Source organism: Delphinus delphis, chromosome 11 (assembly GCF_949987515.2).
Source record: "Delphinus delphis chromosome 11, mDelDel1.2, whole genome shotgun sequence".
Taxonomy (NCBI): Eukaryota; Metazoa; Chordata; class Mammalia; order Artiodactyla; family Delphinidae; genus Delphinus; species Delphinus delphis.
Genome location: NC_082693.1, coordinates 40479438 through 40502667, shown reverse-complemented (window position 1 = coordinate 40502667; position 23230 = coordinate 40479438). Strand labels below are relative to the sequence as shown.

General features: G+C 41.6%; 1 protein-coding gene across 6 annotated transcripts in view; it reads right to left on the bottom strand.

The window, feature by feature from the left end:
• The window catches only part of ATF1 (activating transcription factor 1), a 54298-nt gene extending 36214 nt beyond the window's left edge, over nucleotides 1-18084 (bottom strand). For 3 of the 6 annotated variants that reach the window (XM_060024763.1, XM_060024766.1, XM_060024768.1), the window contains exons 1-2: nucleotides 17524-17639; nucleotides 10978-11076 (exon numbers count right to left, since the gene is read on the bottom strand). In XM_060024763.1, the coding sequence (XP_059880746.1) occupies nucleotides 10978-11076; nucleotides 17524-17595 (171 nt within the window). In that variant the 5' untranslated portion in view covers nucleotides 17596-17639. Of the gene's footprint in view, nucleotides 1-10977; nucleotides 11077-17143; nucleotides 17503-17523; nucleotides 17640-17857 lie in introns of those variants that run through there. The other 3 variants (XM_060024764.1, XM_060024767.1, XM_060024765.1) reach the window with 2 other exon arrangements.
• Nucleotides 18085-23230: the final 5146 nt, after the last annotated feature.

Below are 23230 nucleotides of genomic sequence, written 5' to 3'. Positions count from 1 at the left end.
GGGACAGACATATAGATCAATGGAACATAATAGAAAACTCAGAAACAGACAAATATGCCCAAATGATCCTGACAAAGGTGCAAAAGCAATTCAGTGGAGGAGAGATACTCTTTTCAACAAATGGTGCTGTAGCAATTGTACATACATAACAAAACCCCTCAAATCTATACAAAAAATACCTTAAAATGAATTGTGGACTTAAATGTAAAACATAAAACTTTTAGGAAGAAACAGGGAAAAAAAATCTTTGAAATTTAGTTCTAGGCAAAGAGCTCTTAGATAACATCAGCACAATCCATAAAAGGAAAAATTTATAAATTGGACCTAATCAAAATTTAAAACCTTTAGCTCTGTGAAAGACCCTATTAAGCAAATGAAAAAGAAAAATTATTCTTCTATTCCCCATATGATTCATACTGGAAACATCGAAATAAATTCACCTAGATTTCTAACTCTCTATAGAAGAATCTTTCTTTTCTAAAAAGTAAAATCAATATGACCAAGCACATCCAAAACATTAGATAATCGCCAGGTAAGAAAGGATTACCAAAAACACTGGTGCGCACGCACATGCACACACATTCTTAGCTTATCCCTGGACAAACCCTTGGGCTAAATTCTCATGTCAAAAATATGAATGGAATGAAAATCAATCTGTTTTAAAAGTGTTCTGGAGCCAAGCCTATTTGTTAATTTCTTAAATTATCCTCATTTATCATCATCCACTGCCTGGAGGCAACAAAGGACTGTGGTGATTATAAAGTCTGCAGTTGTAGTGGACACCATGATGCAACAGCCAGATCCCCTTTTCTCTGGTAAAAGACTTATTCCCCAGCTGCTGGAAGACAGCTGCTGACAGTGTTCAGTTGTCAGCCCTCTTTGGAATTGCCCTGGCTGATGAGAGTCACTCTGCCTGAGGTCACACGTATCCCTTCCCGGGTCAGTCAAGATCCAATGCCTGGTGCATGCAGGAATATAAAGGCCTGGCTGGTCCCTTACCCCAATTCTGAAGAGCTATCTCAGCTTCTAATCTCCCTATAGGGTCAGTTGAGGTCTTCATTGAGACTGAATCAAAGTCCAACTTTTCCCTCTGTTCAATCCTGCTTCCTCTATTCCTTTCTTTCCCTTCCACAGGTGGCAATCCCAAGAGGACCTCCTAATAAACCTCCTGCATGCTAATGTCCATCGCATTGTCTGCTTCTCAGGAAACCCAAGCTGTAAGAGAAGTCAAACTGCTGGAATTCAAATCATGTCTCTAGCCTTACTAGTTGTGTGACCTCTAAAATGGGGATTAGAAAAGCACAGTAGGTTGGTAAGAGGTTTGAAGGCATTAAAACATGTAAAATGCTTACAATACACTTGGCACACAGTGGATACTCAATAAATGTTACCTATTACTATCAACATTGTTTTCCCCATTCACACATAGTTAAAGTACACAAATTTCTCTACGGTATGAGAATTACTGAAAGTTAGGAGCTGGAAAAGACTTTACAGATCACCAAGTCCGATGCCTTTATTTCCAGATGCTGAACATCAAGTCTAAATAAGTTAAGTGGGGACTTCCCTGGTGGCGCAGTGGTTAAGAATCCGCCTGCCAAAAAAAAAAAAAAAAAAAGAATCCGCCTGCCAATGTAGGGGACACTGGTTCAATCCCTGGTCTGAGAAGATCCCACATGCCTCGGAGCAACTAAGCCCGTGCGCCACAACTACTGAGCCTGCGTCCTAGAGCCTACGAGCCGCAACTACTGAGCCCACGTGCCACAACTACTGAAGCCCACACACCTAGAGGCCATATTCTGCAACAAGAGAAGCCACTGTAAAAAGAAGCCTGTGCACCGCAAGGAAGAGTAGCCCCCAATCGCCGCAACTAGAGAAAAGCCTGTGTGCAGCAACGAAGACCCAACGCAGCCAAAAATAAATAAATAAAATGAATTTTTTTAAAAAAGTGATTTAATAAATAAGTTAAGTGACTTAGTCAATGTTCCAGAGTCACTAAGTGACAAAACCAGGATTCAGACCAGGTCTTAAGCAAGGTTGCCTCTCAATCTATATATACTTTGCAATTAAATGAAATTCATCAAGTACTGAGTCCCTCCCCTTCACCTTCTTGCCATAATTGAACCTCTGCTCTCCTCTGGAGAACACTGCCTCTCTCCTGCACTCATACCATGAGCCTACAGACAGAGTTGGTATTTCCTTTGCTCTTCATTGCTACTTCCAGGCCACTGTCCCAAGTTCTACCTGAAAACTCCCAAGTTTGAGGCTCAGAGCAGTAGACTGTCCCTGTGGCAGTCATGTCCCCTCATTTCTTTAAGACTTTAGCCCCAGGATCACTCTGTTCTCTCCAATACTATTCCTGATGTAATTTGTGGTGATTTCAGTATGCAACATCCAGTATCCTTCCATGTCTGGGCCAGTTTTTGATTTCTCTCCTCCAAAGCCCTGTCTTCTACCCTTCTTGGCCACCCACTCCCATTGTCATACCCTACAGGGTTTCTGAACAGGCATTTGGGGTAGGACAATTCTTCCACGTGCAGGAATATCCTGCTCAATGAAAAACATTTAGCATCTCTAAATTGCCCATTAAATGCCAGTGGCAACCACCATCCCTAACCCCCTACATATTTCTAGACATCTCAGTGGGGAAGCAGTACCACTCCAGTTGAGAACTACTTACCTAAACCTTATCATTACCAATAACCCCTCCTATAATCTCAAATTCAAGTATCCCTCTCTCTGAGTACCACCTACTTCCAACTCACTACCTCTACTATTTGGACTCTCAACAATTCTTGGACTCCACAGGAACTTATAATCCATCGAGTCTACTATCTTTTCCCTGCTCTTGACCCCATCAAGTCCCCACTTCTTCCTTATACAGCTTAAGTTTCATGGTACAGCATTATAATCACTGTATCACATAACCTTCAATGTCCTTGTCTTTTTTTGCTTTGCTGTAGTCCCTGGACTAAACAGCAACCTGTTAACTCACATACTCTATGCCTGTAACCTGTATGCAAGTACCTGAATCTGACTGGAGAAAGACACACAACTGAACTTAATGGTCACACTTTAAGTTCATGATCAGTAACCTCAAGTGGACTGTTAATGCTCTCCAACAATCCTACTATATATCCCTAGTCCACTTACGTTCTCAAAACATTTTATCTGACTGAAAAACAAAGAAGTTATCAAAAGGAAACTTTCAGAGTACCTCATTCCCAATCTACCTACCTAACCTGTATTTGATTGCTTTCTTATGAATGAGGTACCTATGCTCATGTAAAATAAATTTTCCACTTGCAGACTAATGCTCATCCCCGCCCCTCCTGAAGGACATCATCCCAGATTGTCCTTTCTATATGTCCTGTGTCATCAAATATTATTGCATCACTCCCACTGGTATATAGACAGGCTGTTAATTCCTCCCATCATAAAAAGTAATAATAAAAATAAAACTTCCATGACTTATAAAACCCCCTCCAGCACTTCATTTTGTAGATCCCTTTGCAGCAAAACTCCTCTCTACTCATTTTCTCCCCTCTTTTCTTTTTCCCATGTTCTCTTAGATCTAATTAGATTTTTATCCCCACTTCGACTGAAAACAGTTCTTGTCAAGGTTGTCAATGAACTCCATGTTGCCAAATACAGTCAACTCTTGTTATTTGTGGTTATGTTCTATGAAGCTGCCATGTACACTGAATTAGCAAATGCTGAACCATTGTTCCTAGGGGAAATACAGGGTTAGGTTGCTGCAAGCCTCTGGGCACAATATTTTCATCAACCGGTTAACGTATAACCTGGTTTTAAGTGTGTTTCTGTTTAAAGACACCTTATTTAATACAGGCATACCTTGTTTTATCGCACTTCACTTTATTGTGCTTTGCAGATACTGCATTTTTTACAAATTGAAGGTCCGCGGCAACCTTGCTTAGAGCAAGTCTCACTGAAGGCACAAAAAGTTAGCACTTTTTAGGAATAAAGGTTTTTTTTTTCCCTTGGCCGCATGGCTTGTGGGATCTTAGTTCCCTGACCAGGTATTGAACCCAGGCCCTCGGCAGTGAAAGCTGGACCACCAGGAAATTCCAGCAATAAAGTATTTTCTAATTAAAGTATGTACATTGTTTAGACAGAATGCTGTGGCACATTTTTTTTATTGATTGATTGACTGCTGTGTTGGGTCTTCGTTTCCGTGCAAGGGCTTTCTCTAGTTGTGGCGAGTGGGGGGGCCACTCTTCATCGTGGTGTGCAGGCCTCTCACTGTCGTGGCCTCTCTTGTTGCGGAGCACAAGCTCCAGACGCGCAGGCTCAGTAGTTGTGGCTCACGGGCCTAGCTGCTCTGCAGCATGTGGGATCTTCCCAGACCAGGGCGCGAACCCGTGTCCCCTGCATTGGCAGGCAGATTCTCAACCACTGCGCCACCAGGGAAGCCCTATGGCACATTTTAATAGACTACAATATAGTATAAACATAACTTTTATATGTAGTGGAAAACAAAAAATTTGTGTGACTTGTTTTATTGCAATATTAGCTTTATTTTGGTAGTCTGGAATATAGTACTGTTAATTCATTAACATTGAACTTATGGTCAACAGCACTACAAGTCACACCTGAATGAAACTTATCTAACACATGTATTTTCTACATAAGGTACATCACAGCCTTCTTGCACTTAACACTTAAGCCCTATGCTTAGAGGCCATTTTAAACAGCAACATCACCAACAAAAAGCACAATAATGTGAAAAACACAGCACTAACTAGACCACAAAAAGGAGAATTGTTTATAGTATGAGACCTAAAATTGTAAGACAGAGTATTGCATTGTTCGAGCTCAACTGAGAAAGTGACTTAAATTTTTCACTACTCCACACATGTCCACTAATGACCACAAGAGTGCATACTGATTTTGGGGTTACAAATGAATTTTATCAAGTAGGTGAATTTGCAAATACAGAATCCTTGAGGGACTTCCCTGGCAGTCCAGTGGTTAAGACTGCACATTTCCACTGCAGGGGGTGCAAGTCTGATCCCTGGTCAGGGAACTAGGATCCTGCATGCCACAAGGTGCAGCCAATAAAAAAAAAAAAAATCCTTGAATAATGAAGATAGACTATATAACAGTTACTGTTACTCCTCATTTGACCTACCAGCAGCATTTTACATAGTTGATCATCACCTCGTTCCTAATTTCCATGATCCCCATTTCTCTTGATTTTCTTTTTACTGCTTTGGCCATCCCTCTTCAATCTCCCCAACCCCCAAATGTTGGAAAGTCCCAGAGTCAAATCCATTGACCTCATCTCTGACTACACTCACCCCCAGTAATGTCATGTAGTCCCATGACTTTAATTACACTTATGTTAAATATTTAGATATTGTCCCACAGCTCTCAGATGCTCTGTTCTGTTTCTCTCCCCACTTTTTTTTCTTTTTTCAGTTTGGATAATTTTTGTTGGCCTATCTTCAAGTTCACTGATTCTTTCCTCAGCTGTGTCAAATCTACTAATAAGCCCAAAAACATAATTCATCTATGTCACAATTTTTATTTCTAGCATTTCCATTTGACTCTTTCATACAGTTTCTATTCCTCTGCTGAAATTTACCTCCCGTTCATACATGTTGTCCACTTTTTCCACTATAGCCTTTAATATATTATTATTATTTTAAATTCACTATCTGATACTTCTAACAACTAGTCATCCTGAGTCTACTGATCATTTTTACTTCTGACAGCGGGTGATTATTTCCTTGCTTTTTTGTATGTGCTTCATAATTTTTGCCTGAATGATGGACATCATATGTAGTAAGATAGTAGAGACTGAGGAAACAGTATTCATGCCTAAAAATGGCGTGGTAGTTCTTCAGTACTTCTTCTACTAGGCTTTTAGTGCAGGTGGTGGCTGGGGGAGGGATGAGTCAATCTATCCAAGAATTGAGCAGGGTTTGGGTTTTGTTATGATTACCTTAAGTACACAACCAGCTCTAAATTCCTCTAGTGTGACCTTCTGCTTAGGGTGGGGCCTGGTTTGCCAGAGGGTTTTTCTCAGTGATCCTGCTCCACCCTCAGCTTTAGGCTTTCTCTGTGCACCTGACCCAGAGTGTCTCTCCATACTCTTAGTCCTCCCCAGGGATAAACTGCTATTGCTTTACTTGCTGGAGGAGCTAAGGGGAGCCTGAGAAGTTGCTCTGTTATCCTGGCCTAGTCTCAGTCTCAGGGGGTAGGGCTTTCTCCAAGTAGTAGGAAAACTAATGGTCTGAACCCAGGAAAATTTTCTGCCCTTCCCTCAGGGTTTATGTATTTTCTTTTTCTTTTCACTTCTACCCACACTGGAAAATGGGGTTTATTCCCTTCCCCCAGTGGCTTAAAGCTCTTTTCCACAGGGAAGAAGGGTCCAGGCAGGCCTGTACCACCTAGAGAGGCTTTCTCTTGTCTCCCTTGCTTCCCCTAATCTTTCTCATGAGCAACTCTTGGGGATCCCTGGAGTGGGTGTTACCTACCCTGTGTCTGCAGCTCCCAAGGGTTCTATGTTCTCATACTAGCCTACACTTAGACTTTAGCAATTCAATAAAAATTTAGCTAAATTCTTCTCTTTTTCTGACCATTTTTAATTTCTTTAATGTTGTATCTACTTTATTTTTATTCTTGGCTGCACTGGGTCTTCGTTGCTGCCCACGGACTTTCTCTAGTTGCGGTGAGCGGGGGTTACTCTTCATTATGGTGTGCAGGCTTCTCATTGCGGTAGCTTCTCTTGTTGTGGAACATGGGCTCTAGGCGCGTGGGCTCCAGTAGTTGTGGCTCTCGGGCTCTAGAGCGCAGGCTCAGTAGTTGTGGCACACAGGCTTAGTTGCTCCGCGGCATGTGGGATCTTCCCAGACCAGGGCTTGAACCCGTGTCCCCTGCATTGGCAGGTGGATTCTTAACCACTGTGCCACCGGCAAAGCCTCAATTTAGCTAAATTCTTATTTCCCCCTGTATGACAGCCCTGCCTTCTTCCTGTACTCTGCTACTGCTACAGGTGAGCCATGCCCACATGCCACTACTAATGTGTTGAAAGAAGTTATGATTTTTGTATATTATAGCTTACTCTTGTTTTACAGTGGGAGCAATATGCTTTCCAGCTTTCTATGTCCTAAAGAGAAGCCAGAAATCACCCAATGAGTTTAAATACCACCTATATATCTACAATGCCTAAATTTACATTTCCAGTCTGGACCTCTCCCCTGGACTCCAGACCATATATATCCAACTACCTATTGGACAAATCTACTTGTATGGTTTGGCAGACAAATTCTAAGGCGGCCCCTATGGTCCCCACCTTCTGGTGTTCATGCCTTTGTGTAATCCTCTCCCCTTGAGTGTGGGAGGGATCTGTGGCTTGCTTCTAACCAACAGAATAAGGCAAAGATGATGGGACGTCATCGCTGTGATTATGTCACATTTTATGGCTAAGGAATGGGATATCATTCCCTTGATTATATTATATAAGACTCTGTCTTGTCAGCAGACTCACTCTCACTCTCCTGCTGAACTTCAAGTAGGAGGCTGCCATGTTGTGAACTACTTATTGGAGAGGACCAGGTGGCAGCGAATTGCAGGCGACCTCTAAGAGCTGAGGGTGGCCTCCAGCTAAAAAAATTAAAGTTCTCAGTCCTACAGCTGCAATAAAATGAATTCTGCCAACAACCTGAGTGAGCTTAGAAGTGAATTCTTCTCCATTCTAGTCTCCAGGTAAGAAGCCAGCCCTAGCCAACATCTTGACTGCAGCTTGTGAAACTCTGAAGCACAGAACCCAACTAAGAGAAATTTTAGGATAATAAATGTGTGTTGTATTGTTTTAAGCCACTAAATTTGTGGTAATTTGTTTTGCAGCAAAGAAAACTAACAAATAGTATCATAAATTTAACATGCCCAAAAGCTAAATTCCTGATTGCCAACATCTCCCCAAAAAGAAAAAAAAAAATGCGCCAATGTTGTCCATCTCAGTAAACAGCAACTCCATTCTTACTGTTATTCAAGTCAAAAACTGTAGAGTCAATCTTGACTCCTTTTTCCCTCTACACCTACATCCAATCCAAAAGCAAACACTGGGGGACTTCCTTGGTGGTGCAGTGGATAAGACTCTGTGCTCCCAGTGCAGGGGACACAGGTTCGATCACTGGTCAGGGAACTAGATCATCCCACATGCATGCTGCAACTAAGAGTTCGCATGCCACAACTAAGGAACCCATCTGCCGCAACTAAGACCCAGTGAAACCAAATAAATAAATAAATTTTTTTTTTTTTTAAAAAGCAAACACTGTTGGCTTCACAACCAAATTATATCCAGAATCTAACTTTTTTTTTTTTTTTTTGCGTTACATGGGCCTCTCACTGTTGTGGCCTCTCCCGTTGCGGAGCACAGGCTCCGGACGCGCAGACCCAGCAGCCATGGCTCGCGGGCCCAGCCGCTCCGCGGCATGTGGGATCTTCCCGGACCAGGGCACGAACCTGTGTCCCCCGCATCGGCAGGCGGACTCTCAACCACTGTGCCACCAGGGAAGCCCCAGAATCTAACTTTATCTCACCACCACCACTAATACCACCTTGGTCCAAGCCACTACTGTCTCATGCACAATCAATGTAACAGCCTCCTAACTGGTTTTCCTACTTCCACTCCACAAAGCAGCCAGAGGAATCCTATTAAAATATCAAAGTGCTTTCTCTGTAAAATATCAGTCAAATCAGGTTTTTACTCAAAAACCACTCCCAAGGTTCCTTATCTCACCCAGATTAAAAGCCAGAAATCTTACAGTGGCATACAAGGCCTACATTATCTGGCACTCTCCTCTGCCATCCCAAACCTCTCTGCCTCATCTTGTATCCCTCTCCCCTCATTCATCCCTCTCCTACCACACTGGCTGCCCTGCTGTTCCTTAACCATGCCAAGCACATATCAGTCTCAGAGTTTACAGCTGTTGGTGCATATAATTGAAGAGGTATTTCCACAGATACGACTTCTCAGACCACCTTACATAAAAAGGCAAGTCCCCATCCCCATCAACAACCCCCTATTCCTCCTACCCTGCTTTATCAGCCTCCACAGCACATACTACGAACTGATACATTTTATTCTCCCCAACACTAGAATGTATGTTCCATGAGAGCTGAAACTTTTGTTCACTGTTATATCCCCACCTTATACTGAATGACTGAATAAATACTACTGTTATTAGATACTTCTTCCTTACAGAAGTTAGCCTCTAATAAAGCAGTCAAGCCACAAGAATTTGGATAGCAAGTCAGTGACATTATTTTTTAAAATCACTATAAAATTATTTACCGCCTAGAAATGTACTTATTCTATCTCTGTAAATATGCTTCTGAGGAAACCTGTAAAACATTCACATCTAACCAACATAACTGAAATGTGTATGTAAGCCAACTGAATTAAAACATTTCTGTGAAGGGCCCTATTAACAGAAGGTAAATGAAAGACTCTATCATTGTTTTTCCAGTACCATCTAGGGAAGATATCATTATTCTTCACAGATATAGCCAAATAAGAGAAGGATACCTCAAGCTTGAAGGATTAATCCTTTAGTTGCTTGGTTCTCTAACTTTTTCATCTCAAGACCCTTTTATACTCTTAAAAATTACTAAGGACCCCAAAGAAATTTCATTTATGTCAGTTTTTAATCTAATACTTACATTTAAAATTTAAACAGAAATTTTAAAACTATTTAACAGTTCATTTAAAAACAGCAACTAGAGAAAGCCCGCGCACAGCAACAAAGACCCAACACAGCCAAAAATAAAATAAAATAAATGTATAAAAAATAAAAAAATAAAAACAACAATCATAAATCCATTACATGTTAACATAAATGATATATTTTCACTAATATGACTAAATATACCCCCCCAAATTCGTGACAGAAATGACAGTTTTACATTTCTGCAAATCTCCTTAATGTTTGAGTTAATAGAAAACAGTTGATTTCTCTTATCTGCTTCTACATTAAATATTTGCCATATGTGGTTTTGTTGAGGTATATGAAGAAAGTCTGGCCTCACTCAGGTATGTAGTCAGAAAAGGGGGGACGTGTTTTAATTGTTTTTCCAGATAACTATGGATATTCTCCTTTGAAACCACATTAAAACTTGACAGGTTGCAGTTTCTTAAAGGTTGTCTGCAATGTACAATTTGAACTCTGTATATTCTGTTAACATTAAAATCCATTGGTGTATCTCGCATTCTGAATGGATCTTATACCATGCGTGATTTTGTAACACAATTTTGTAACGAAAAAGTTGGTAGCTACTGGGAAGCTGTCAAGTTCATGATGGTGAATACAAGTTATCCAAAATTCTAATTTTTACTTGAAAGTTCAAATCCTGTCACTGGCAATACATAGTTTCAGTTGTTTTCCCTGAAGTGGGTCAGGTGCATGGATCAGACAACTTGAAATTTTAAAAATATCATCAGTTCTGCAATATGCATGTCTGTCAATTTAAATTCTCTAATGAATATGCCTATTTTCCAGTTCAGCAAAAATATTTCTTTTATATCCACAATACATCTGTTGAATTGAAGATGGTCTGCCTCCTGAAACTATTAGTCTCTATTTCAAGTCAGCCCAAAGGGCCAAATAATTTTTCATTTGTCTTATGCAGCAACAAAATTAGTCTGAAAAAAAACCTAAAATAATCATGTACCGCATAAAATGAACTCTACCTCCCCAAGTTTTGAGAAGTATATACATGTTAAAACACTAAATATGTTATAACAGAAAATAAAACTGAATGATCTTGACAAGATATTTAAATCAGATAATTCCTTCCTTCCATACATTTCAACATTTTACGGGGGTTTTTTTCTCTTTTGCTTGGTTCTTTTTTTGAACGTTAGTAATTGGTGATCTGCAACAACAGCTTAATCTGCATAACAAATATTCCTAACTGGTTCAATGTTTTGGCTCGTTCCTGCCTTACCTGTTGAGGAATATGAGAAATATGAGCTCCCTGAACTGTTGAACCAGACTGAGGTGCTGTCTCTGAAGCGTTATTCTTGTGAGAATCTTCCATAATCAACTGTAAGGGGAAAAAAAAAGTTAAAAGATGCTTTCTAACTTCATTTTCAAAAAATCTTAAGACATTTCTTTTCTTAACATGCACACTTTTTAAGAGGAACAAAACAGGCTTTTCTATACTAAGGGCTGAGCTCAATTTATCCAGACTCATGTTTCCACACCTTCGCTCTGGGTGTGTAGTGACCTATGATAAGAGCTTTTAAAATGGAAAATAAAAAGTGCTACAGAATATGGATAGTATACTCTATAGTTGCTTGAAAATTGGTAACTTGGTTACCTCCACGGAAGAGAATTGGTAGCTACGGTACAGAGAGAGAAAAGAGATTTTCCTTTAAATTTTTTGAATTTTGATCCACATGAACATGTTTAAATTTAATAAATGGTATACATAAGATAGTCTTCTGTGCAGGAACACAAGCATTCTTTTCTTTTTTCTTTCCTTTAAATTAAAATAAAAATTTTTTAATTTATTTTTGGCTTTCTTGGGTCTTCGTTGCTGCGTGTGGGCTTTCTCTAGTTGCAGCAAGCGGGTGCTACTCTTCGTTGCGGTGCGCGAGCTTCTCATTGTGGTGGCTTCTCTTGTTGCGGAGCACAGGCTCTAGAGCGCAGGCTCAGTAGTTGTGGCGCACGGGTTTAGTTGCTCCATGGCATGTGGGATCTTCCCGGACCAGGGCTCGAACCTGTGTCCCCTGCATTGGCAGGCGGATTCTTAACCACCAGGGAAGCCCAAGCATTCTTTTCTACATTCTACGGAACAGTTTTTCTTTTCTTTTCTTTCTTTGGCCTGCAACATGTGGGATCTTAGTTCCCGACCAGGGATTGAACCTGTGCCCCCTGCAGTGGAAGTGCGGAGTCTTAACCACTGGACTGCCAGGGAAGTCCCCTAGGGAACAGTTTCTAATTGCATACATAGTTTAATATAGAGAACTTATTGAGCAAAGGTTGAACAGAATAAATAAATAAATGAAACCATAACTAAGGAGTTTCTGAAGATCTAGATGATCTAGAGAATCAATTGCAGGACATGTAGGCTGGGTAAGAATGAGAATAAATGGGTTATGAGAGATGGAATATGTCAAATAGGAGAACTACGTAGAAAGAGGCTGGTAAAAGATTTGGGTAGAATTTAAGGTTTTTCTAATTATGTGAAAAGACATAAAAAGAGAGAGGGCCGGCCAGCAAACAAATGAAAAGATGCTCAATTTCACTAATTATTAGGGAAATGCAAATCAAAACTACATTAAGATATCACCTCACACCCATTAGGATGGCTAATATTTTTTTTAAAAAAAACAGAAAGTAAGTGTTAGCAATGATGTGGAGAAACTGAAACGTTTGTGCACTGTTGGTTGGGAGTGTAGAATGGTGCGGTCACTATGGAGAACAATATGGTGGTAACCCAAAAAATTAAAGATAGAATTACTATACGATCCAGCAATCCCATTTTGGGGTGTATATCCAAAAGAATTGAAAGCAGGGTCTTACAGAGATATTCGTACACCTATGTGCATAGGAGAATTATTAACAATAGCCAAAAGGTGGAAGCAACTCAAATATTCATCAGTGGATGAACGAATAAACAAAATGTGATATACATATACAATGGCATATTATTCAGCTTTAAAAAGAAAGGAAAGGAAATTGTGACACATGTGACAACATGAATGAACTTTGTGGACATACGTTAAGTAAAATAAACCAGTCACAAAAAGACAAATTCTGAATGCTTTCACTTATTTAAGGTACTTAGTAGTCAAACCGATAGAAACAGTAGAATGGTGCTTAATAGGGACTGGAGGGAGGGGAGATGGGTAGTTGTTTAATGGGTATGAAAAAGTTCTGTATATTGGCACCACAATAATGTAATGTACTTAACACTACTGAATTGTATACTTCAAAATGGTTATGATAGTAAATTTTATTTTATGTGTATTTTACCACAATTCAAAGAATTTTTAGAGAGAGAGGGGGCAACTAGGTACTTAGCCCTTAGCATCATTAATTTAATAATTGTGAAGTTTAAGCCTGCATATTCTTTCTTCTCTTTTTTTTTCCCGTTTTGGACAGCAGAAAATAAATTCATTCTTAACTCTGGATTGATGCTACTGTTTTTAGCCATTGAGAAAAGGTATAAAATCACCTCAAACATAAAGTGCTTCTAATGCTTTTCCCTCTAAATATGTCATGAGCCTTTTTTTCTAACATGGAAAATATAGAACAGAAAGAGAATGGATGATAAAAACTTAATTATAATATTGTCTAATTTCTTTTCAGTCTTCTCTTTCCACAACTTTTAAAAAATCATAAACATACTGCACGTACAATTTTGTATCCTGTTTTCATTTATCACAAATATTTTCTAGGTTTCAAATAGAAACATATTTAAATGCTACATAATATTCCATCCAGTGAATGTACATAATTCACATTTTTTTACCAAACAAAACAATACTGAGATTAATATGTTTAGCATATAAAGCTTTTTCTGTAATTAAAATTATTTCCATAGGATATATTCTAAAAATGAGAATTACTTGGTTAAGGAGAATGAATATTTAAGGTTTTCTGAAAGAATTACAATCCACCAGAAGCACATGAGAAAGCAATGGGAATTTTTTTTTTTTTTTTTAAGAATTCAGGGTTTTTTTTTAAAGTCTTTATTGAATTTGTTACAGTATTGCTTCTTATGTTTTGGTTTTTTGGCCCCGAGGTATATGGGATCTTAGGTCCCTGACCAGGGATCGAACCTGCACCCATTGCATTGGAAGGTGAAGTCTTAACCGCTGGACCGCCAGGGAAGTCCAGTGAATTTTTTAGTCATGACTAACCTGATAGATGGAAAATGGTACATTGTTTTACATTTCTTTAATTCTCTATTAGTTATGTGAGCTCTCTGTTCATATTAGTTGTCCATCCATCTATCAGATCTTGTGTTTTCCTTATTACCCTATATTATTTCTTCATATAAATTTTATTTCTTTCATTTTGATACAAATGTTTCCAGTAACTATGATTTTAAAACTTTAAATTTTGACAAGTTCATCTAGTGTTCCCCTTGTTTGAACTGCTTTTAAGGGAACTGCTTGAACTGCTTTTAAGCTATATATAGTCCCTTCTTTAGGAAGAGTGCAGTGATTTTTAATCTACACTAAGAGAAGTGTAATTCCAAAGACTGAACATACAGACAGCATCAAAGATGGAATTTTATACTTTCTACATACTATCGCTACTGAAAATGCCTTTTTAAACACTCCATTTCAGAAGACATAAGAATATAGAGCAGAGAGAAAAAAAAAAGATGTAGTGCTAAAGCACTGAAAGAAACTATAAAAGATTTTATAATACCTTGTTAAATTACTGAAAATGATACTTTTCTGTTTCACTGTGACTCACTGATTTTCCCCCATAAGAATATTATTAAGAAATTTTATATCTAATGGAAACTAACATCATCAACAAAACATCTGACATTTCATAGTAAAAGCCACTACAGTCAGCAAATAACACTTTGGACAATTACTACAACTATATTTCCTACAGAAAAGAAGACAGTCTATTTTCTGTTTTGTTTTTTTTTTTTGCGGTACTCGGGCCTCCCACTGTTGTGGCCTCTCCCGTTGCGGAGCACAGGCTCCGGACGCGCAGGCTCAGCAGCCATGGCTCACGGGCCCAGCCGCTCCGTGGCATGTGGGATCTTCCCGGACCGGGGCACGAACCCGCGTCCCCTGCATCGGCAGGCGGACTCTCAACCACTTCGCCACCAGGGAAGCCCTCTATGATTTTTTAAAAGAGGAATTAACCAATCAGGTTTTTTTCCAAAATGAAAGCAGCCTTTATACCTTCGGCTCATTATTAACAATACATACATAGTTTTTTAGTGACGTTATCAGAATGTGTAACCTTTATTTGCTTACTTTTTAAAGCTATTATTCCTAAAATTAAGGTTAAGATTAACAATCTGTTAAAAACTTGCTCAACACAGAATTTTATGCATACATTTTCTGTAAAAATAAAGTAAGCCCAAGGCAGCAGATGGAAGCTTAACATGAAACAATCCCAAGTTGGGCAGAATCACAAGTGGGCAGTGAAACACAGCTTCAAAAGTACCATCAATGGGGTAGTTCCCTGGCAGTCCAGTGGTTAGGACTCGGTGCTTTCACCGCCGTGGCCCCAGGGTTCAATCCCTGTTTGGGGAACTAAAATCTTGCAAGCCACGCAGCGTGGCAAAAAAAAAAAAAAAAAAGAATCGAACTGGATTTCAAATGAATAAAATAAACAGACTGAAAGAAGAAAAAAAAAGTACCATCAATGGGAATGAATTTGGGGAGCTAAATCACAGCAGGCTGCGATCCTGCTGACATATGAAGAATGTTAAAGTAAAGGCATGGCACTTTAAGAAAGCTTGTTAAGAAACGAACATATGCTAGGCACTAAACTAAGAGTTCTTTATATATCATCACCTGGATTCTTTATTATTATGTTTTTGGATTCCCTATTTTAGAGATGTGTAAACTGAGGATCAAAGGAATTGCCATTTCTGTGGATCTCACAGTAAGATGTGAATGCAAGATCTGAAGCCAGAACTGTTTTAAGCCAAAATCCATGTTCTTTCATTCCACACTGTCCCTCTTCCAAGAATACCTTCACATCCCCAACTCGTCCACCTGGCAAACTCCTCATTTTCAAAGTTTCATCCCAAACATTATGTTCCCAACTGCTCTAGGTCCTTCCTTCCTTAATGCTTGTTCCACTGTGCCTTGCAGATATTTCTAATGAGGTTACTTAACATTCTGAACTGTGTTTATAGGCATGTCTGTTTTCGCCAGTCTTAAGGTGCCTAAGAACAGGGCCTCTATCTTGTGAATGTATGCTCTGTGCCCAGCAGACTGTCACGTATGCAGTAAAATAGTAAACATCAACAAATATAGTTTTCTCATCTGATGAATGAAGAGGGTCTTAAGTTTCTCCACCTACAGATGATGTAGAAGCCTGTGGGCAAGAAGTCTCTTGCTCAACATTTCCACAACTTAACTCACAATCTCCCCTCAAAATTGCTATTAGTCATACTGAATTTGTTTCAGATCTTCAAATGTGCCTGCGCTGCTTTCTCTCACCTTCAGGCTTTCATGTATGCTATTCCGTCTGCCAGAAACACTATTCCTCTTCAAGCGGCCTATTCCTATAAGCTATAGTTCCAGGCAAACTTTCATGACTCCTTTAGACTGGTCTAGAAGCTTTGGCTGTATCCCCACAGCACATGCTTCCCCCACCTTTCATGGCACTTATTATCACAGTATAGTAATGGCCTGTTTTCTGTCTCTCTACCAGAATGCAAGCTCTAGGGAGTCAAAGACCACTTCCTGTTCCCAATATAATACCTTGCACTTAACTACTGCTGAATAAATCAATGTGTTTAGTTGGGTTTACCTACTTAAAACTGATAGAAATAATGGTTAACAAAATATCTTTAGACAATTACTCCAGCCTAGCTTTAGGAACAGGAAAATTCAGGCACAACACCCTACTTTAGAGCTGAAAATTCATTAGTATAAATAAATGGGATGACATGAGAAAAAAAAAAAAAGCATTTTTTGAAAGTACTACCACCTACTGGCGATACGGTAGTACTGCACAGATGTAGCACAGACGAAGCCGAACCTTAAAGGACAACTGCAAATAACAGACCTAACATACTCGTCTTAGCAACACAGTAGTGATTCTAATTGAGACACCGAGTAAACTGCATATTATAAAGTCTATAGGAAAAACAGCATTTTAATAAAACTGCATATTTCTGTTGGTAATGAAATTTTCAGGATAAAACGAATTTTGCGAACATAAGCAAACATAGTGTACAAACTCTTAACCACAAACGAGGCCAGTTTGACAGATGCTTGCCAAATCTATGATGAATAAGCCTCAGAAACGTAAAGGCTCCCAATGACTATTTTAGCCCATTACGCCTCAAAAGCTGACAAAACAACTAGTGATTAACATCTACAATAACTGTAAAGAGATCAAGGGGGACGCTCCACGGCGTAGTTGACGCTATGAAATACCATGCTTACTTTCGTGATACAGGAGAAAATCAAAGAGAACGTTTGCTCAGTTTGATCGTCTGTCCGGGGGTAAACAGACGAGCTCTGTCACTCCACACTCCCCTTCCTCGCCTGCCGGCTGCACCTTTCCGTGATTATTTAGGGTGTGTGTGATTATTCTACGTCTCCCCACTCGACTGGAAGCTCCCAGCGGATAAGGGCTGGCTCTGCCCACACAGCGAGCGTCCTGGGCCCCGCACCCCGAGGGCGCCCGGCGCGCTCTGCGGGGTCCCGGGCGGAGATAACCGGTCGCGGGCCGCGCTCGGCGGAAGACGCGCGGAGGCCAAGGCCACGCCGCCCTCCCCGCGGCTCCCGCCCCAACCCCGAGACCTTCGACGGAGGGCGCTCGCCTTGGGCCACAGAGCGGCGGCTTCAGAGGCGAAAGCCACCCTGCGGCAGGAGGTCTTCGGTTTATTTTTCATTGGGGGGGGCAGCAGGCGAGAGGGAGGAAGGAGGAGACCGTCGACTGAAGGGGCACCGGGCGCCAAGGCAGGAGAACCGGAACCGCGAGCAGCCCCTCCCCCTTCCGCCGCGCGCCCTCCGCGCCCCTCCCCCACCTTGGCCGCCCCGCGCGACCCCCACCAGGCGCGCAACCCGGCTTGGCGTCCCCGCCGGCGCCGCGCCCCCGCGCCCTCCCCTTGCCCGGGGACACGGGAGCCCGTCCCACCCCCGCCCCCTGCTTACCTGTGGCTGCCGCCTCGCCGCAGTCCGGGGTGGGAACTTCCACTCCCCCCTCCCAGGTGGATCCGAATTCACTACCCACTTCCCCACCCCCTCACTTGGCGGGGACGTGCCTCTTTCTCGGGGGTCAGGCGGGGCGGGGAGAATCAGTGTCACGTAACAGCTAACTGTCCTAGGCTACCGTTTCCTCGGCAGTCAGGGCCGCCACTGGCGGCATGATCTACACCAGGCCGGGGGCGGGGGAGGGAAGGGGGGCAAAACTGAGTAACTAAGCGTGGGGGGTGAGGTTAGGGCCGTCGCTCCTTGCGAGCCGCCGTCCTACGTCACCGCGTTGCGCACGTGACACGCCGCCATCTTGTGCCGGGGCACTCCGGTGTGGCGAGTTAGTATCGCGGAGGTGTTATTCTGGCGAGAGCGGGGTGTAACAGTTACCTGCGGTTCCTTTTTACTTCAGGAGCTCTGTCCTCACTGCTCCCACACGTGTTTTCGGAGGCCGGCACCTGCTCGGGGTGTCAGGAGACCGCTCGGTGTGGGGCAGTTTTCTTCGGTTGGGGCGTCGCGCTCAGCCCCTACTTGCTGTGGCCTAGAGGTGTAGTCCTCCCCGGCCTTGACCCACGCCTGACCTGCCCGCCTCTTGTAGACAGAGTGACTTGAAGCTTGAAGGCTTGTCCTCAGCTTTTCTTACCACCCAGACTAATGTTAATCCCGGAAATCTGCGTTAAGAGTTGTATCTTTCAACACACGTGAAAGGATTAAAAAGCCACACCCACATGGTACTCGTAGGGTTAGTGTGTTAGTGGGACTTAAGTGTGTCACGCTGAAGCACAGATTTACCCCAGCTTTTAAACTAGAAAACAGTTACGTACGATCGAGTGTCGTAAAATAAAATCACACCGTCATTTTAATACATTACAGAAACTTAAATATTTTTTAATGTGTGTCTACCTTTATGGAGAAGGGATTATGCATTATTCTGATTTTTTTTCTTTATTCATTTCCTTGCAAAATCTTTGATGGCTTTCTAGTGATAATAAACAACAAATGATAAACCTTTCAGTTTGCTCTTGATAGAAAGTTCAAGAATTTTTCTGAAATTTTACTAGTTTGAGATCTCCAAGTAAAACTGATTGAGTGGATAGAGCCGTTCCTGGTTTGACCTTTAGGGCCAGATGATGTGATTTAAAGCTCAAGAGTTACTCTGCCCGACTGTCCTAAGAACTCACTAATGTTTATCAGTTGTCGTTCATTGACTACCTATTAAAACCTACAACAGGCAACTGCCCTTACTTTACATTTTTGATTAGGCAAATCACCCAGCCTCTCTTAAGTGTCTCTTTTATCAAAGTTGGGAAAAGTGTAATACTCATCCCATATCCCAACATTATTTAAAGAATCAAAATGTCATATATCACAGAAAAGCAAAGTGCCCTATAAAAGTAAGGTGTGGAGAAGAGATTCTCAGACGTCGGCCTTTCATGATTAACAAAGTCCAGCGACAGTCGTTCTAGAATCCAGAATATTAATGGCTGGGAGGCTGGTTCTAAGTTTATTGTTCTTTTCTTGTTCAGTTGTTTCTTCCTTAGAAGACAGAATGCTTAACAAATGTTGATCAGGACAAGAGGGATGGGGAGACTGAAAAACGTCAACCATCAAAAGAAACTAAATTACTGAAACCTTCAAAATGTTAATGGACTGCTCCTTCTTTAGTTCCTCTTCCACCCATAAAGTATCTTAAGTCTAAATCAAATATTATGCTGTGCAACACTGCCACTCACAAGTATTTCCACTGGCCTTGTTTCTCATAGAAGTGTCACAAGCTGTACCTACTACTCTTCTGCAACTTGAGGAATAACTGAAGATGAAGAAAAAAAAAAAGTATTGGTTATGATGCACATAGTTCTATCCAAATAGTAAGAGTTTTAAAAACCAGATGGACAGTTCTTTGACTTCAGAAGGGAGGAAGTAGAGTGAAACAAAGAAATTTAACTTTCAATTACCTTTCAAAGGTAACTTTTAAAATAAACTGGTCAAGCCAGTGGTGACACCTCATGGGCTCTCCTGCAGTACTGTTTTCTAGTTAGGAGAGAGGGACATTATAATGAAATGGGTTTAACAATACTACCTATCCCATGGAGTTTTGTAGATTGAATGAGTTTAACACCTGTAAAGTTAGAGCCAATGCCTGACACAGAGTAAGCACTAAATAAATGTTGGATATTAGTATGGAAGATACTGCAATATAACTGCTGGAAACTTAGCTAAAAACATGAATTGGCTGCACACCCTGAGAAGCCTCATGGGTTAACAAGAGGACTGAGCTGGAGTGGAGGACTTGAGAGCTGTGAAACAGTATCTGGAACAGGGTAGCTCTCAAAAGGCAGAAATTATTTAAAGCTAGTAAATGTAGGCTTTGTGGTCTAAAAATAGGCTTAATTTTTTTGTTGTTGTTTTGTCCTTTTTCAATACTCAAGTCTAAACTCGCAGGAAAACCTAACTAAGGGGACTTCCCTGGTGGCGCAGTGGTTAAGAATCTGCCTGCCAATGCAGGGGACATGGGTTCAGTCCCTGGTCTGGGAAGTTCCCATGTGCCACGGAGCAACTAAGCCTGTGCACCACAACTACTGAGCCTGTGCTCTACAGCCCGCGAGCCCCAGCTACTGAAGCCCGTACGCTCCAGGGCCTGCGTGCCACAACTACTGAAGCCCATGCCGCCTAGAGCCTATGCTCAGCAACAAGAGAAGCCACCACAGTGAGAAGCCCGTGCACTGCAATGAAGAGTAGCCCCCGCTTACCGCAACTAGAGAAAGCCCACGTGCAGCAACAAAGACCCAATGCAGCCAAAAATTAAAAAATAAATACAAAAATTAAAAACCTAAATACGGATAGGTCCTAAATGCCTGCAGGAATTGTATGAACTACAATAGTACTGTTTCAGCTAACACTCCTAAAACAGAGTTGTCCCAGATAACTTAGCTCTGAAACTTTGCTGCTTCATCTTAACTATGCTTGAATTGAACTCCTAGAGCTAGTCTGTGAGGCCCTTGGAGTAGTGGACAACTACAGGGCTGTCCATCTATCCCTCCTCCTTTTTATGGAAACTTCTCACAGTCATCCATATCTTACCAACAGCGGGCACCTGACCCAAGCTGGGCCATCAGAGTCTCCCCTATGGAAATTTGTCTTTGGACAAAAATTAGTCTTTCTCTAGTTAAATGATCCTAAAGCTTAGGAGCTTTGTAATGAGCCTCTTCCATCTGTGAATGATGCAGATGAGCTGAGAGCTACCCAGTGGCTTTGTAGGCCCCAGTTCTAGAACCTGCTGCCTGCCTCAGCCCTTAGGTTCCATGAGCCACCCTTTGTCATTCTAATGAATAGCACTTTTCTATTTAAACTGGCTTACTTTGATTGCTATTATTTCTAGAATCCTAACTAATACACCTGGATACAGGAGAAATTATTTCCATGTGACCTCCTCCCTTTCTGTGTACCTCACCACTATCCCCTAAATCCAACCTATCACTATTTCTTGCATTGTGAACTGCAGTAGACTCCTAGCTGGTTCCACTAGAAAAATCCTGCAATGGACAAGTACTAGTTATTGTGCTAGTTGGAGTGTATGCAATCAAGTTATTTACCTTCAAGATTATGATGACAGAGTTGTAGCAAGACAGCTTGGAAATGAAATTCGGCTTACTGGAGGAAACTTCTTTATGTTGGTCAGAGCAGCCTGCAAGTATCATGCCCCTTTGTGAGCCCCCAGGTAGTGATGCTGAGGGAGGCTCAGAGGGCAGGATGGTCAAATTCTTATCCAGAAAAGGTAAGTCTATTCACATGAGAACAAATCACTAGCCCTTCTAGGATGGAGGAAGCCTAGTGTTGTCAACTTACTATCAAGTGGCCAGTTAGTCTCCTAAATAAATAGTGCCACCTTGGGAGCTCAGTGTTGGTCTCTGTCAATATTTACGTGAAGATTCAGAGACAGCAGTAGCTACGTCAGCCTTGGTAAGTGGGAGTCCGTGCCATTGGGCATAGCCTCCATCTCTACCACTGTATCTATTCCATTCATGTGCTTATTGTGCCAATACTGAGATGGCCCGTATGTGGCTGACATCAACCAGCCAAGTCATTCTATTAGGATGTTCAGTGTCTCCTCCATGGTGAATTCTTTTTCATGGGCATTGATATATGAAGCAAAGATCTTCATCATCTGTCTTCCCTCCCCTATATCCATCCATATACCTCTACTGCAGACCTTGTTGCAGCCAATCTTCCAGTCTTTTTCCTTTTAAGACACTGACCAACTGGCTAGGCCATTTGCCACTGCCCATGAGTTCATATATATTCTCACTTTGAGCCACTTCTCCTTCCACACAAAATGGGTGATCACATTAATATCTGCCAATTGGGAAGATTTCCACTGCAACTGCCTTTCAAAGTTACCCCTGAAAATGGTCAGAACCCACCCATAGCCAAACAGGCTTTCTACACCTGCTTCAGCTGGAGCCACCCCCATGCACCACTATGGCCATAGGTGTGAGCTGAGTGAAGAACACTTAGGTGCAACTGCAGTGGGTAACAGTGGGTTCTGGGTTGTCTCTGCACGCATATTGCTTGTGTCCTCTGATTCTGCTTAGGCTTGGTCCTAGGTGTAATGTTCCTGTCTTATGATGTCTTGGTGTTGGGCCCATCTGACTTTACAACTTGGTGCATTTGACAGAATCCAGCCAATGATGGCCAGTTCCAGATGCATAGTCACTTGGGGTCCCCTGGTCAAGTTTTCCATCTCTATCATGGCCCAGTAGCACACCAGTCACTATTTACAAAAGGCTTACAATTCTCTACTACAACTGGCATATTCTTGCTCCTGGATTTCAATAGCTTGCATTGTGATTCTCCTGCTGGGTCTTGCCATCAACTTCCCACTGCTTCTTTTTCCACGACTGTCACCTCCATGGAATCTGCAATATCATATGACTCCACGTCTGACTTAAAGCTGTCACCTGGTATTACTTTTTCATGGGCATTATTACTAGGCAGAGCAGTATTACTAGGCATAGAACGTACTGTCCCCAGAACCTGAAGAGGCCTGCTTACCAAAGAGTGTGCTTCCTTCTTTGAGAAAGGGGATGCAAGGTGCAGTCATTTGTTTTTTTTCTGTCTTAGGGGATATGTCAGCACGCCGCTGACCACTAGACCTCTGAATCTTTCATAGAGTTTATTTCCCATCCTCTGGATTGCGTGCAGCTTACCAAGACCTTCAGTGTACTAACCACTTCTCGTTCTGTCTGTCTGATCAGAGTGATGTCAGGTAATGTAATTCTGGGGCAAAGCTATAAATGTATGTTCCTGTCCCTTCTATGTGAATGTGAACTACTT